A 15776-nucleotide genomic window follows, 5' to 3' on the forward strand; every position below is an offset into this window, starting at 1 on the left:
TTCCTTAGAAAATCACCTTTTTTTGGTTCTGAAGTTCTGTAAAGAGGCAGAAGGAGCTCTGCATGGGGATGTTCTGAAATGCCCAGGGGTACACACTTGAAAAAGAAATGCAGACAAGGAAAACAAGTACTCAGTCAGTGACGTCAGAAAGCAGCCGGCTCAGGCCTGACATGCAGGTATGAAGTCTTGCTTCAACTTCTCCCTCAGAAAACACAGTTTTTGGTTCTATCATCTGCTATAGTGTGATCAGGGGAAAGTCACTGAATCTTCCTGGCCTCTAATCCTTCATTTGCAAAGCTGCTAGAGTAATTCTTCTCCTCTGTGAAATTTTCTCTAACTTCCAAAAAAACTATGACATTTTTGTTCAGAGCTCAGATACTGAAACTAGACTGCCTGGGTTCAACTTCCAGTTTTGCATTCACAACCAGCTATGTGAGCGTAGGCTCAACTTCTCTGAGCCTTAATTTTCTCATCTATAAAATAGACATAATTATAGTACATGCCTCATAGGGCTGCTATAAAATTGCTAATTGTTATTATTAATCCTTTTCTCTTCCATGTATCCATAGGACACCCCCCTCATACACTTACACTGCTTTAGAAAAAATCATCATAGTAAGGTATAAAGAGCAAAGATTGTTTCACATCTGTTTCAAATCCCAGCTCTGCCAATGATCAGCTGAGATTTGGATGCCAGGCTGGGATCAGTATTACATAGATTCTCTATACCTTGAAGTTCCCTCATTCCTAAAATGGAGATAATGTCACACCTTGCTGGGCTGGGAGAACTAAAAAAGAAGACACATGAAAGCACCTCACGTGTGCTCTAGCAACGACGTGTGATGCCCCTTACAAGATGAACAGGACCATGTTCGCGAAGGGGGATGCAACACAGAGGGGTCAACAAAGCCGAGGGAGGCTTTACCTTTCCATCTTGGGATTCTCTGCTTCTCTTTGGACCTTGGTGGTTTCTGCCATTGACAACATCTCCTCTGACTTCAAAATTATGCTGGAAGAACCAAAACCAAACCAGAGACTCAGAGAAAGAGCCACTTCCTTCAACAGAGGCACAGCAGTTATGTAGTACTGAAGGACTTCAGGATTGCCAGGCTGAGTTCTGACTCTCCCACCAGCTGAAATGACCAGCATCTTAGCTGTTGAAATCAATTCACTGAAGCAAATCTTTGTGGGCAGAAATTAACAATTGGCTTTTCACCTCACTGGGACTTAATGTATTTTAATTTTCAACATGTATCTCTTCTCAAAACATTCACTTAGCATTTAGATTAAACTGCTAATACTGTGCTGTTATAAAGATAACTGGAGAATTCCCGATCTCTTAAATCAATTGTGTATTACCATTTAAAGAAATATGGGTTTCTCAGATTTCCACTGAAAGGTTTATAGCTAATGAAATGAAAATGATAAAATATACATTTAATACACTGAAGTAAGTTAGAGGTTTTTCATTATCACTATTTTGGTTGGTCAAGGACAAGAGAATAAAGAATAATGGGTTTCAGGAGGTTAAAGACTTTTGAGAAATCTGGGTAGGAACGCTTAGAAATAATTTTGATTGAAACTCAAATTGTAGGGAAGACTACAGCTGGTGCCAAGAGTATTACGAAGAAAAATAAAGGCATGAGTATAACAACAGGCTGTTATTAGGGGAAAGAACACTTAACATTTCCTAATCTCTTTGGTGAGAGCGGTGATAAATGTCATGTATTTGAAGATGACCCTCAAATTTATAGTCCTGATTGTATCCCTGCTTGTTATCCTCGACTGTTTCCCAGATCCCAAATTCACAAATTGAAAAAGCTCTTGATTTTACTCCTGCTTCCTACCCTTCCCTTTGTTATTCTACACCTTTCTCACCTAATTTAATATTACTAATATCCACCCATTGTTCGGGGCAAAACCCTCAATTCTTCTCTTTACCTCATCCTCCAAATTTAACTCATTAGTAAATCCTATCTCCAAACAGCCCTTTTTAAAGATTTATTTTATTTATTTATTTATACATATAAGAACAGGGGTCTAGGCCAGAGGTGTAGAGGGTGAAAGGATTCACTAGAGAGTGGGGAGCAGAACAGGCATATCTACTGAAATACACTGCTGAGGGGAACAGCGGGCAAGACAGGAGAGGTCTGCTGCGCCATGTGGGTTGCTCCCTGGCTGGCTGGGGATTGAACTTGTGCTGCAGTGCAGCAATAGCTTGATAGTGATGTGACTTAACCCCTGAGCCACAAGGGAGGCCCTCCGAACAGCCCTTAAACCAACTTTTTCTTACTATCACCATGCCTCCAATTAGCCTTCAAATAAAATCCATATTTGGGGGATTTTATCTATTTTTTGGTCCTTGTCTGTGACCTTCTACCCTTTGTCTAACATTTCCCTATATGTAATTTACTCATTACTATTCTTCAGCTACGCTGGTCTTTCTTTAATAAATCAAACTTATTCCTGCCTCAAGACCTTTATGCTTGCCGTTCCACTGTCTAAAACACTTTACCCTACATTTTTTAAGATTATATTCTCTCTTGTCTTTTAGGTCTCAGCTCAAGCTTTATTGAGAAAGCTTTCCTTGGTCTTAGCCATACGGTCTAAAGAGTGAACCCTGTCCTCAGTTAATTGCTAATCTGTTCTATGTGTTTCCTCAAAGTATTTATTGTTATCTTTTTTTTTAAGATTTATTTTTATTTTATTTATTTTTATTTATTTATTTATTTATGCAAATAAGAACTGGGGTGTGTGGGCCAGAGGTGCGGGGTAGGGGAGCGAGAGGATTCACCAGGGCCAGAGTGGGGAGCAGAAAGGGCAGATCTACAGAAATACACTGTTGAGGAGAGCAGCAGGTGAGACAGGAGAGGTCTGCTGCACCATATGTGGGTGGGGACTGAACTCACGCTGCAGTGGCTGGTGATAGCTTGATAGTGCTGAGACTTTCACCCCTGTGCCATCAGGGAGGCCCTTTATTGCTATCTTCTTTTTTTTTTTTTTTAAATATTTATTTATTTATGCATACAAGAGCTGGGGTACAGGCCAGAGACGTGGGGTAGTGGGGGGGAGGCAGTGAGAGGATTCACCAGAGACAAAGTGGGAAGCAGAATAGGCAGACTGACTGAAATACACTGCCGAGGGAAGTAGTGGGTGAGACAGAAGAGGTCTGCTTCGCCATGTGGGTTTCTCTCTGGCTGGCCGGGGATCGAACTCGTGCCGCAGAGGCTGTGGATTGCTCCATAGTGTGGTGCTTAACCCCTTGCGCCACCAAGGAGGCCCTTTATTGCTATCTTAAATGCATTTTCATTTATTGTGTCTCTTCCCTTGATAGAACATGAACCCCACCAGTGCAGGAACCTGTTTTGTTTATTACTATATTCCTGGTGCCCAGCACATAGTAGGGCTCTCCAAACCAAGAAAAATGCCATTTAATTAGTTATGAATATACTCCGTAGTGCATAATAGTTTAAAACTGCTTTTGCTAATTTTATTTTGCCTGATCTGTTGTCACCAGTAGCTTTTAGATGGCTCTGTTCTAAAATTAACCTCCTCCCACACTCTATCTTATTTACCTCTCACTGTTCTCAGTATCATAAAGAGGAATATCCCTTCGAAGGAATCTGATTTCTAAACAGATATTTGCATATTAGTGTACAGGATTTTTCTTTAACAACAGCAAACAAGCAGTTTTCAACAAATGTACATGCATGGAAGAGTTAGGTGGGCCTGTTTCTAATGCTTATGGATCTTTTTTTTTGGCTTTATAAATGCCCTTTCTTTTCTCTGAGGAGAGGACTGTTTCTACTGAAACTTAGAACGAATGAGTGAGAACATAATTTCTGGTTTGCTCTGCATAACTTTTTTTTTTCACCCTCTCCCTACCCCCCAGCATAACATTTGATCATCCCCATCATCAAAGAAAATCTGTGGAAAGTGATGCAAAAAAGGCAACAGAAAAATATTTCAGTGACAATATGAATCAATGACACCAGGTCTTTCTCATTAGTTTGTAACAGCAAATACCTACCTCATCCAGGATCTTTCTTTCCTTAATAGACTGGACCACCCCTAAAGAGATCACAGAAAAGAGAGTCAGGTCACACGGAGCTCACTAGCATGCTCTTCTGATGGTTCAGTGATTCAGAAGAGCAGGGGAGGAAGAACACTGAGGAGAGGTCGTCTCCATAAAGTCACAGCTCCTTATTAAGGCTTGTAGCAGAGACTTCCTTCTAGAGCACAGTTGATGCTTAATTTAAGCATTATAAAAGTTCCTGCTGCACACGGATTTCTGCATACTATCAAATAAATCCTTAGTTCATATGATAACATTGCCAGGAACAGATTAGGTCCTATTAGTTATAAAAAGAAATCCATTTCCCCAACATAGCTAGCTTATCTGAACAAAGAGATATGCATTAAAGATAAAGCTAGTTTAGTGTTACCATTAAAAACCTTTTGGTAATTCAGATTCAGCATTAGCAAAAACCTTAGGTGTTAAAATGTTAGGTGTAAAAATGCAATTCTGAGGTGTTAAAGGGAGGAGGGGAGAAATAATATTATACTTACAGAAATAGCTAACTACCCATTTTCCTCCTGCAATTCCCAGAAAGTATTTCAGTGTCCGTTCACATACAAACTCAGCATCTGCAGGAAAAAAACCAAGCAAAAAGACATTTGAAGGATTAGTAGAAGCAGAAAACAAAATGAGGTGCTGCCATAAGAAGCCAAGGAGCCTCAGCTCATATGGGACTTGAGATCAACCTGGACTGATGATTCCACCACCCCTCGTAATAAAATCAGAGGCTGGAAGCACCCCAATTATAACCAGCAGGTGTGGAGCCTAGGAAAGGCTGATGTGAAGTTAAGACCAGAGGAAATGCCTGCCCCATCTTCTAGATGCCAAGGCTAGCTGAAGATCCCCATCATCGTGTTCAAAGAACTACCCATTGGCAGAAGTACTGACACACTGGCAGAAGTACTGACACAGGTGGACAAGGAAGAGCTACTAAAATGGATGGCAGAATGTGAAACTAAAAGAAAACAATATTGTGGGGCCTCCCTGGTGGCGCAGGGGTTAAGACGCAACCTATAAAGCTATTCACAGCCACTGCAGCATGAGTTTGATCCCCTGGCCAGGGAGCAACCCACATGGCATAGCAGATCTCTCCTGACTCGCCCGCTGCTCCCCTCACAGTGGATTTCAGTGGATCCACCTGTTCTGCTCCCCACTCTGTCTCTGGTGAATCCTCTCACCCTCCCGCACATCTGGCCTGTACCCCGGTTCTTGTATAAATAAATATTTTTTTTTTTTTAAAAAAGAAAGAAAACAGTATTGCTAAAAATCCTAAATCTGAAATGTCAATTGAATGACAAATTTTCACCCCTAGTTCTTCTAGCTGGGGAATCCAAACCTCCTAATTCCCCTGAGAGGGACAGGAACCTAGAGTATTTTTATAACTTTTCTCTTTTCTATACAAGAATTGCACAAAGCTGCAGCAGAAGAATCACTTATTTCCTAGTGTTTCAAGGGCCCCCTTGAAGAACTAGGAAAGAACACTTAGTTTTGAATAGGACACATGTATTTAACTGAATCCTAAACACAGTAGGTTACCTGCCAGTAGTAGCAAGTCATTCTCCCTCACAGAATTTTCACAAAATATTAAAAATCCTCTGTCTTCACAATTCTTAAGGCTCTTTAACTGTTTCAATAGTCGATTTAATAATATGCTTTAAACTCAGAAAACTTACCTCATTTTTATTTCAAAAGTAGCAAATATAGGGTCTCCCTGGTGGCGCAAGGGGTTAAGATGCAACCTATGAAGCTATTCGCAGCCACTGCAGCACGAGTTCGATCCCCGGCCAGGGAGCCACCCACATGGCACAGCAGACCTCTCCTGACTCACTCACTGCTCCCCTCAGCAGTGTATTTCAGTCTGCCTGTTCTGTTCCCCATTCTGTCGCTGGTGAATCCTTTCACCCCCACACCTCTGGCCTGTATCCCAGTTTTTGTATGCATAAATAAATAAATCTTTTTAAAAAAGAAGTTGCAAATGTATTGTCTTTGAGTTTAGTGACTGAACCACTTTAGATTTAATTTTCATTTTTAAAGTTTTCTTTTCACCTTTCAACAACTTTGATCTATTAAGATAGTTTAAGCTTTAATGACATTCATCTCCAAACTAGCACTGAGTTCAAGGTACTTCTTCTGGCAGCTGGTACCTGTGCACATTACTGAGTCTTTCGTACTTTAAAGATTAGAGACCTGAGACCTTGGAGGCTTTAACACAATGTGCTGGCCAAGGAGTCGACACTTTCAGTTTAAGCAGCTGCAGCTACATGAACAAACATCCTGGAGTGGACTGCTTTATTTCCCAAGTTCATTTTGTTGAAAAAGGTTTTTTTTTTAAAAAAGTTTTTTTTTAAAAGGAAATTTGTTTGAGGGCAAGAGGCAGTAAACAATATAAAAAAAAATCAGGCCTCCCTGGTGGCTCAAGGGGTTAAGCACAGCACTATGAAGCAATCCGCAGCCTCTGCAGTTCGATCCCCGGCCGGCCAGCGAGCAGCCCACGTGGCAAAGCGGACCTCTCCTGTCTCACCCGCTGCTTCCCTCAGCAGTGTGTTTCAGTCAGTCTGCCTGTTCTGCTCCCCGCTCTGTCTCTGGTGAATCCTCTCACCACCCCGCACCTCTGGCCTGCACCCCCAGCTCTCATATGCATAAATAAATAAATCTTTAAAAAAAAATCACGCTTAACTGGCTTGAATTGATACTTCTTTCTCTTCTGGTCAAATGGGGGTTAGATTTGATTTGCATATTTTCTAAGGATCCAATCTGCTCATGAAATCCTTATACAGGGGTAGAGAGAAGGCAGATTCCTTAAGGGAGCCTTTGGGAGAACTCTTACTGGGGCAGGAGTAATTGTTCATTGCTGCCTACTTCTTCCCTCTGCTTCTTGTGTATCACAAAATACGAATTGCAGGTGATAGTGAGCCCAGAAATTAGTGAAAAGAAGTTCTGGAAGCTCACTTTGCCATCTTAGCACTAGTTCAGGGCCTTCATTATTTTGTCCATGGCCAGAAGGCCCTTTTGACTTTCAAAATATCCAGGGAACTCTTTCCATGAGTCCTCTCGGGTCCTCCTTTAAGTAGCTTTTACCCCAGCAAATTTGTGAAACATGAATATCATTGTTTCCATGGTGTGTTCCATTTGAGCATGTTGGTGAAGTCTGTTAAAACCTTCATCCAGGGCCTCCCTGGTGGCGCAGCGGGTTGAGCGCAATGCTGTGAAGCTGTCCCCAGCCTCTGCAGCGCAGGTTCGATTCCTGGCTGGCCAGGGAGATACCCACATGGCACGGCAACGCTCTCCTTTCTCACCCGCTGCTCCCCTCAGCAGTGTATTTTGGTCTGTCTGCCTGTTCTGGTGAGTCCTCTCACCCTCCCACACCTCTGACCTGTACCCCAGTTCTTGTATAAAAGGAAATAAATCTTTAAAAACAAAACTAAGAATTGAAAAAAAAAGTCTTCACCCAGAAGCATTGGACTAGCTGGGAAGCTTGCTAGTGAGCAGAGCACAGAGGGCTGGGCAACTTGTTGGGGAAGGAGGGGAATGTGGGGTAGAATGGTTGAGCTTCAGTGGGCATCTCTGTGTACTCATTGGTCTTTGCTTTCTGGAGCCCACCAGTGAGTCTAACTCCTCTTCCAGATAACAACTATCTTCAGATAGTTGAAGAGGGTGATCTTGTTCTCTTAAGTCTGTTCATCAAATGACATTATATTGAATTCCTTTTCTCCATCCTCATCTACCTCTGGATACACATCCTAGTATGTCAGTGACCACCTTAAAAAGGAACTTCTCCAAAGAGTAAATGCAAATGGCCAACAGGTATATGAAAAAATGTTCAGCATCACTTGTAATCAGGGAAATGCAAATCAAAACTATAATGAGATACCATCTTACACCAGTGAGAATGACACATTAAAAAAACTAGCTACAACAAATGTTGGCGAGGATATGGAGAAAAAGGAACTCTCCTACACTGCTGGTGGGAGTGCAAACTGGTCCAACCATTATGGAAAGGTGTGTGGAGATTCCTCAACTTGCTAAAGATGGAGCTTCCATATGATCCAGCAATTCCACTCCTAGGTATTTACCCAAAGGATACAGAATCATTAAGTCAAAAGGGCACCTGCACCCCTATGCTTATAGCAGTACTATTTACAATAGCTAAGCTATGGAAACAACCCAAATGCCCAAAAATAGACGACTAGATCAAGAAGATGTGGTACATATACACAATGGAACATTACTCAGCAAGCAAAGAAGATAAATTCATGTAATTTGCAGCAACATGGATGGAGCCGGAAGGGATCATGCTCAGCGAAATAAGCCAGAAAGAAAAAGAAAAATACCGGATGGTCTCACTCATAACAAGAATTTAGAAAACCTAAGTAAGGGACCAGGAAAAAGACTAATTATAATAAAGTAAAAATCAAAATCAACAAGCAACTATAAACCAGAGACATGCTACGGGGCGGAGGGAGAAGGGGAGGTGGGATTAGGGTCAAAATAAGGTGGGCGGGAATTATATGGGGAATATAACCAAGATGAAAATGCATACATTGTGCAAAAATGAAAAATGATGCAAAAAATATATAAAATAAAATAAAAAAACCCAGAAGACTTTAAAATGAATAAATGAATTAAAATTAAAAAAAGGACACATGGTCCTCAAAAGAGATCACATATCTTTCAGGCAGTCACTCCACAAAGAATAGAGTGGGGAGGTGGTGGGTATCAGGATCTTTATTTTGCTTGCTCCAAACATTTTGCTTATATTAATAAGCCTATAAGCCTATTTCAGACAAAGTTGTTCTTTTTTTTTAGCAGTCTAGAAATGCTTACTCAGATTTTGCTTATAGTCAACTAAAACTCCCAAGGCCACCATAATTATGCAAGTCGTAAGTAAAATTTAAGAAGGGGAAGGTGTTAAACAAATGAATTTTCCTTTCCCACATACTATGCTGAGTGCTGATACTGTACTTGTTTCCTGAAAAACTCAACCATACTTTAGCTCTGTCTTGAAGTTTGAGTGGCACTAGGGCACAGAGTGGACATGGAGCTGAGGTTTCCAACCATCCAAATTCTGAGCGAAGACTTGCTTCTGCCCTACGCCCACTTTGGCCTCATTTGCTACTTCAAGACTTGGCTCTGCCTCACCAGAAAGTCCTTTACAGTGTAGTCCAGCAGGGTGCAGTAGAAGAGGTTCATTGTTCTGGTTTACCCACTTTCCAAATCTTAACCCAAACAAAAGGTGGTCAGGAAGTAAAACTATTATTTTTCTTTCAAAAAGTAGTAATTGATTGACTATTAGAATATTATTATCCATAATATGCTTAACAAGTACTCCCATTCCTTTATATGGCCAGTACAAGAGGTGTAACATTTTACAAAGATTCTTGGAATACCTGTTTTCATAATGACATGAGTAGTCTCTTCAGTAACTGTATTAGTTAAAGTGATGTGGTGTTTTCTGGCAAACTTGTGCACAAGCATCTGAAATCAAATAAAATATTATCATTATAATAAGTGACCTATAGTAGAAAGCTTAGAGCATCAGTTATCCTAGCTTTGAGTCCCATTTTTTCTCAGGAAATGTACATCCTTTTTATTCTAATATACCCAAAACCTTGATATAAATAGTTTAATAAAAATTATGAACCAATCAGAGATTCTAAAATAGTCCATACTAGCAGACATGGAATTACAAATAAGGATTCAAAATAATACCAATTTTCCCTTTGCTAGCAGGTATCATTTGATTCCCTAACTGAGAGATAACTAGCCTGTACAGAAAGTTAGGCTATAGATACATGGCTTAAAGCCAAAATTCAATCTTCTGACATTACAAAACCTTCAAGTCAAGATGCTTTTAAAAGGTCAGTGCAGGGCCTCCCCGGTGGCGCAGCGGTTGAGCGCTGGGTTGCGAAGCTGCCCACAACCTCTGCAGAGCCAGTTCGATCCCCGGCTGCTCCCCGGCCACCGGAGGATGGTCCCGCATGGCGCGCAGACCTCTCCTGCCGCCTGCTGCTCCCCTCAGCAGTGTACTTCAGTCCTTCTGCCTGCTCTGCTCCCCGCTCTGGCTCTGGTGAATTCTCTCACCCTCCCGCGCTTCTGACTACCCAGTGCTTGTATAAATAAATAAAAATAAATCTTTTTTTTTTTAATTTCTTTTTTTTTTTTATTACTTTTTTTTTTTTATAGAGGCATGTTTTATTTTATTTATTTATTTGTTTGTTTGTACAAGCACTGGGTACAGTCAGAAGCGCGGGAGGGTGAGAGAATTCACCAGAACCAGAGCGGAGAGCAGAGCAGGCAGAAGGACCGAAGTACACTGCTGAGGGGAGCAGCGGGCGGCAGGAGAGGTCTGCACGCCATGTGGGACCCTCCACTGGTGGCCGGGGAGCAGCCGGGGATCGAACCGGCGCCGCAGAAGCTGCGGGCAGCTTCGCAACCCAGCGCTCAACCGCTGCGCCACCTGGGAGGCCCAAAAAAAAAATAAATCTTTAAAAAAGAAAAAAAGTCAGTGCAGAAACTATCAATTTCTCTTAAGAAGAAAGACTGGAAGAACTTATTCTTCCTAAAATAAATCTAGAGCCTTCTAGAAATTACCAGCCAAGGGCCTCCCTGGTGGCACAAGGTGTTAAAATGCAACCTATGAGGCAATCCACAGCCACTGCAGCATGAGTTCCATCCCCGGCCAGAGAGCAACCCACAGGGTGCAGCAGACCTCTCCTTTCTCGCCTGCTGCTCCCCTCAGCAGTGTATTTTGGTCTGTCTGCCTTTTCTGTTCCCTACTCTATCTCTGGTTGATCCTCCCACCCCCCATGCCTCTGGCCTGTACCCCAGCTCTTGTATGCATAAATAAATAAATCTTAAAAAAAAATTATCAGGGCCTCCCCGGTGGCGCAGCGGTTGAGTGCAGGGTTGCGAAGTTGGCCGCAGCCTCTGCAGCGCTGGTTCGATCCCCGGCTGCTCCCCGGCCACCGGAGGAGGGTCCCACATGGTGTGCAGACCTCTCCTGCCGCCCGCTGCTCCCCTCAGCAGTGTACTTCGGTCCTTCTGCCTGCTCTGCTCCCCGCTCTGGCTCTGGTGAATTCTCTCAACCTCCCACGCTTCTGACTGTACCCAGTGCTTGTATAAATAAATAAATCTTAAAAAAAAAAAAAAAAAAAAAAAGAAAAAAAAATTATCAGCCAAATAAAAATCAATAGGCAGTAAATGAATCAAATGTATTACGGACACAGTTGACATAATTAGCAGTTATTGTTTGGTAAATAACTTTGTTTACTAAGGGTACTATTTACCAGCTATTGCTACCCATGCCAAAATGTCTGTGCTGCACAGTATTGCAACTGAGATCAGGCCATCTTTCATTTTGCCTCACTCCATACTGCCACAGGGCACTGAAAAAGCCAGGCTAGAGAAGCTAATGACATCTTCCCCCTTTTGCTGCTGCCCTCTGCCAGGATCATTAGCAATTCTGAACTGATTAATTGCTGAAATCCCAGCCCTGAAACAGTATTCAGTTAGAAGAGCAACTGCTGAAAAGATCATCTTAATATGGGCTTCAGAATTAATCATGTGTAATACAGTCAGCAGCTTTCATAATAAATTTACCACACTTCAGCAAGTCTGAATAGAGCTGAAAAGTTTTCCTCTTTGTTTGTTTAAAGACAACATGTACCCAAGCCACTTACAGTCTAATCTGTAGCTCAGAATTGCCCATGGCCAAGAAAGATTAGATCATTTCAGCCTTCCTGAAAAGCTGAACTCACAAAACAAAGGAGTAGAAAGGCTAATTTTCAATGAGTAAAAGGGAATCTCAGGTATGTAGGCAAATGATCAAGCAAATATAAACTGTGACAGGCATAATTTTCAGAATAGCTGGTCCGGGAAGGTGGTTATGAGATGAGAATTCCAGCATACTGATGAAAACTTATTCACTGTATTTACTAGTGTAGACACATTTTACTTTGTCTTTTTAGTAGTGGGACATATCTGGCCACAGAGAATGTTATGCTAAGCTGCTACCTTCTATACTAATAGAAGTTAAGATAAAAAATGGTTCTGATCCCAAGAAGGACCTATTAAGAAAGATACTTATGAATGCCTGGGTCAATTTTCATTGTATAATAAATGTACCCATATTGACTCCATTTGATGCTCTGGTCTGTGATCTAATTAAGGTTTTAAAGAATATTCACTTAACTTTTATTTGAAGTAGTGCCAATTTGATTAATTATAGGGGAAATAAATTTCCTAGAATGTCTGAAATCTACACTCAGCTGAAGAAGAAATAAGGTTTTAGTGCTCTTAATATTTTCATGGGCATTTTTCCACAATGTGAAATATTACTGTTTTTGGCACAAGGGGTCCAAAGAGATGTGAAAATGCTAACAGCGAGGGGAGTGTTATAGGGCAGAAATGACAGGGCAGGCTACTGAATAACCATTACAAGCTAGAAGAAAGGCACACACTAGAGAAAGGTCACTATTTGGCAGTGTGCTTGTACTCAGTTTGAATTAGTTCATCAAGTTGATAAATTCATTCATTTGCGGGGAAAAGATACCCTGTGGTAAGCAGAGCCACACCTACTTGCTTTTTTTAGATTAAAAAAAATTAAAAACTGAAATTTAAAAAGCTCTCTCTATATACCCCAAACTATGACCTTTCTGCTCATATTTAATAATAATTACTTTCTTAAGTAAACATACACAAAATAACCCATGTTATAGCTTCATATAGGTTCAATTTTTCAGAAATTAGTAATAGAGGGGCCTCCCTGGTGGCACAAGGGGTTAAGCACTGCACTATGAAGTCTCCGCAGCCTCTGCAGCATGAATTCAATCCCCGGCCAGCCAAGGAAAAACCCACATGGCACAGCAGACCTCTCCTGTCTCGCCTACTGCTCCCCTCAGCAGTGTACTTCGGTCAATCTGCCTGTTCTGTTCCCCACTCTGTTTCTGTTGAATCCTCTCACCTTCCGCATCTCCGGCCTGTACCCCAGCTCTTGTATGCATAAATAAATAAATCTTAAAAAAAAAAAACAACTATACATGAAGTCTCAGTTATCAGGGAGATACATGTGGATACACTCACAAATTCTTTTGGGGTCAAGCCTGATGCCACCATAAATATTCTTTTGTTGACTCTGTGTTTCTCCAGGCTTATTCTTTCTTCCCTTGCATTATACCCAGCAGTGTTAGGAATATGAACAACAGCTTGACTCTTGGCAAATTCTGCACCTTGAAATGGGGGCAATTTTAAGGTAAAAGTTGAAGCTGGCAGGCTACAAACATGAGCTGGTGCTGAGGCTCTTTCTTCAGAGAGCTCAGATTCAGGGTCATTGGAGAAGAGGCTGGTTCCAGATTCTAGATGAGGGGTTCCCTCTGAAAGGAATGGGAGAAGTTTAATCTGCATGACAATGAATCTTGAATTACAACTTCCAGTCCCTGCTAAGAATTAGAAAGACAGATCAAATTAGGTTAAGAGAAAAATGGGTACATTAACAAACTGGTGAAATGCAATGTGGCTTAACTTTTGTAAAGGACAGCTTGGAATTATGTTGCAAAAATCTTAACATGTGTTCACACTTTCTGTCAGTGATTCTAGTTTTAGAAATGTATCCCAAGGAAGTAAAAAATGTATGTAAAAGTTTAGTCATAGAAATGTTCATTTAAACACTGTTTATAAGGGCCTTCCCTGGTGGCTCAGCGGTTGAGCACTGGGCTGCAGAGGCTGCCTGCAGCCTCTGCAACACTGGTTCATTCCCCGGCTGCCAGCGGAGGGTCCCACAAAAAAAAAAAAAGAAAGAAAAAAGAAACACTCTTTATAAAAGTAGTAACAGGCTAAGTGTCGGAAATTTAAAAAATCAAGGCATCTCCATTTGAATGGGGTACTCCTCATTCACTAGACACTGGACATAAACATTTACTTAATAAAATGGAGAAGTGTATACACCGTGTTCATTCAACATTCTTCTTGATAACCAAGAATTGGAAGAAATCCAGATGTCTATCAATAGATGAATGGATAAGGAAACTGTGGCATATACATTACAATGGTTTTAAAAAGCTGAAAACCTTTAAAAAAAAAAAAGGCAGAGAATCTCATTGCATGCTACAAACATTGATGAATCTTGGGGACACTGTGCGAAGTAAAAGAAGTCAGTCACAAACAAGACAAATACTGTATGATTCCACTCAAACTCTTAGAAACAGAAAGGAGAATGGTGCTTGCCAGAGGATGGCTGGAAGGAGAAAATGGGGAGTTGTTCAATGGGTAGAGAGTTTCAGTTTTGCAGGATGAAAAAGTTCTAGAAGTCTGTTGCACAACAAAGAGAATATACTTAACGTCACTCAAGTGTACACTTAAAAATGGTTAATATGGTAAATTTTATGCTATGCTTTTTAAGAATTAGAAATTTTTTAAATTTAAAATAAGTGATAAAGACCTCCCTGGTGTCGAAAAGGGGTTAAGCACTGCACTATGTAGCAATCCGCAGCCTCTGCAGCATGAATTCAATCCCCAGCCGGCCAGGGAGAAACCCACAGGTACAACAGATCTCTCTTGTCTTGCCTGCTGCTCCCCTCAGCAGTGTTTTTCAGTCAGTCTGCCGGTTCTGTTCCCCACTCTCTCTGGTGGATCCTCTCACCCCCCCATCTCTGGCCTGTACCCCAGCTCTAGTATGTATAAATAAATAAATCTTTAAAAAAAAAAAGTGATACGGGCCTCCCCGGTGGCGCAGCGGTTGAGCGCTGGGTTGCGAAGCTGCCCGCGGCCTCTGCGGTGCCGGTTCGATCCCCGGCTGCTCCCCGGCCACCGGAGGAGGATCCCACATGGCGCGCAGACCTCTCCTGCCACCCGCTGCTCCCCTCAGCAGTGTACTTCAGTCCTTCTGCCTGCTTTGCTCCCCACTCTGGCTCTGGTGAATTCTCTCACCCTCCCGCGCTTCTGACTGTACCCAGTGCTTGTATAAACAAAACAAATAAAATAAATAAATAAATAGAAACATGCCTCTATAAAAAAAAAAAGTGATAAATACTCCTAATAAAGTTACCTAAGGAATAGTACTTGTCATGAATCTTAATTTTAAAAATAAAAGTTTAGGGCCTCCCCGGTGGCGCAGTGGTTGAGCGCTGGGTTGTGAAGCGACCCACAGCCTCTGCAGCGCTGATTTGATCCCCGGCCCGCGGGCGAGGGTCCCACATAGTGCGCAGACCTCTCCTGCTGCCTACTGCTCCCCTCAGCAGTGTACTTCGTCACTCTGCCTGTTCTACTCTCTGCTAGGGCTCTGGTGAATTCTCTCACCCTCCTATGCCTCTGACTGTACCCAATGCTTGTTTAAATCAATCAATCAATCAATCAATCAATCTTAAAAGATAAAAAATAAAAATAAAAATTCAAGTTTAAGTTAACTGACCAAAGAAATATAGCAATATTTTATTTCTCAATACAAGTCTGCAGGTAGTTTAATGTGACCTAATTTCTCCAACTGTTTGGCAATGAACATAAGGTACTCTTGGAAGGAAGGAAACAAAAGTTGAAAAGAGACAAGAGGCCTCCCTGGTGGCTCAGGGGTTAAAGTCTCAGCACCAGCCACTGTGGCCAGGTAGCTAACCCACAAGGCTCAGCAGACCTCTCTCTCCTGTCTCACCCACTGCTCCCCTTAGCAGTGTATTTCAGTAGATCCAACTGTTCTGCTCCCCACTCTGTC

The 15776-nt window shown here is 41.7% G+C and overlaps 1 protein-coding gene and 1 pseudogene across 10 annotated transcripts in view; both read right to left on the bottom strand.

Annotated features, from left to right (window-relative positions):
- BRCA1 (BRCA1 DNA repair associated) overlaps window positions 1–15776 on the bottom strand; it is a 63536-nt gene that overhangs the window by 7437 nt on the left and 40323 nt on the right. For 8 of the 10 annotated variants that reach the window (XM_037491520.2, XM_054688761.1, XM_037491519.2 and 5 more), the window contains exons 15-19: window positions 13160–13449; window positions 9466–9553; window positions 4570–4647; window positions 4031–4071; window positions 926–1009 (exon numbers count right to left, since the gene is read on the bottom strand). In XM_037491520.2, coding sequence (XP_037347417.1) covers window positions 926–1009; window positions 4031–4071; window positions 4570–4647; window positions 9466–9553; window positions 13160–13449 — 581 coding nt within the window. Of the gene's footprint in view, window positions 1–925; window positions 1010–4030; window positions 4072–4569; window positions 4648–9465; window positions 9554–13159; window positions 13450–15776 lie in introns of those variants that run through there. The other 2 variants (XM_037491521.2, XM_037491523.2) reach the window with 2 other exon arrangements.
- On the bottom strand, window positions 6687–7519 carry LOC119232970 (protein S100-A10-like; annotated as a pseudogene).

The sequence above is a fragment of the Talpa occidentalis genome, unplaced genomic scaffold (assembly GCF_014898055.3).
Source record: "Talpa occidentalis isolate TD23 unplaced genomic scaffold, MPIMG_talOcc4v2.1 talOcc4.7, whole genome shotgun sequence".
NCBI lineage: Eukaryota > Metazoa > Chordata > Mammalia > Eulipotyphla > Talpidae > Talpa > Talpa occidentalis.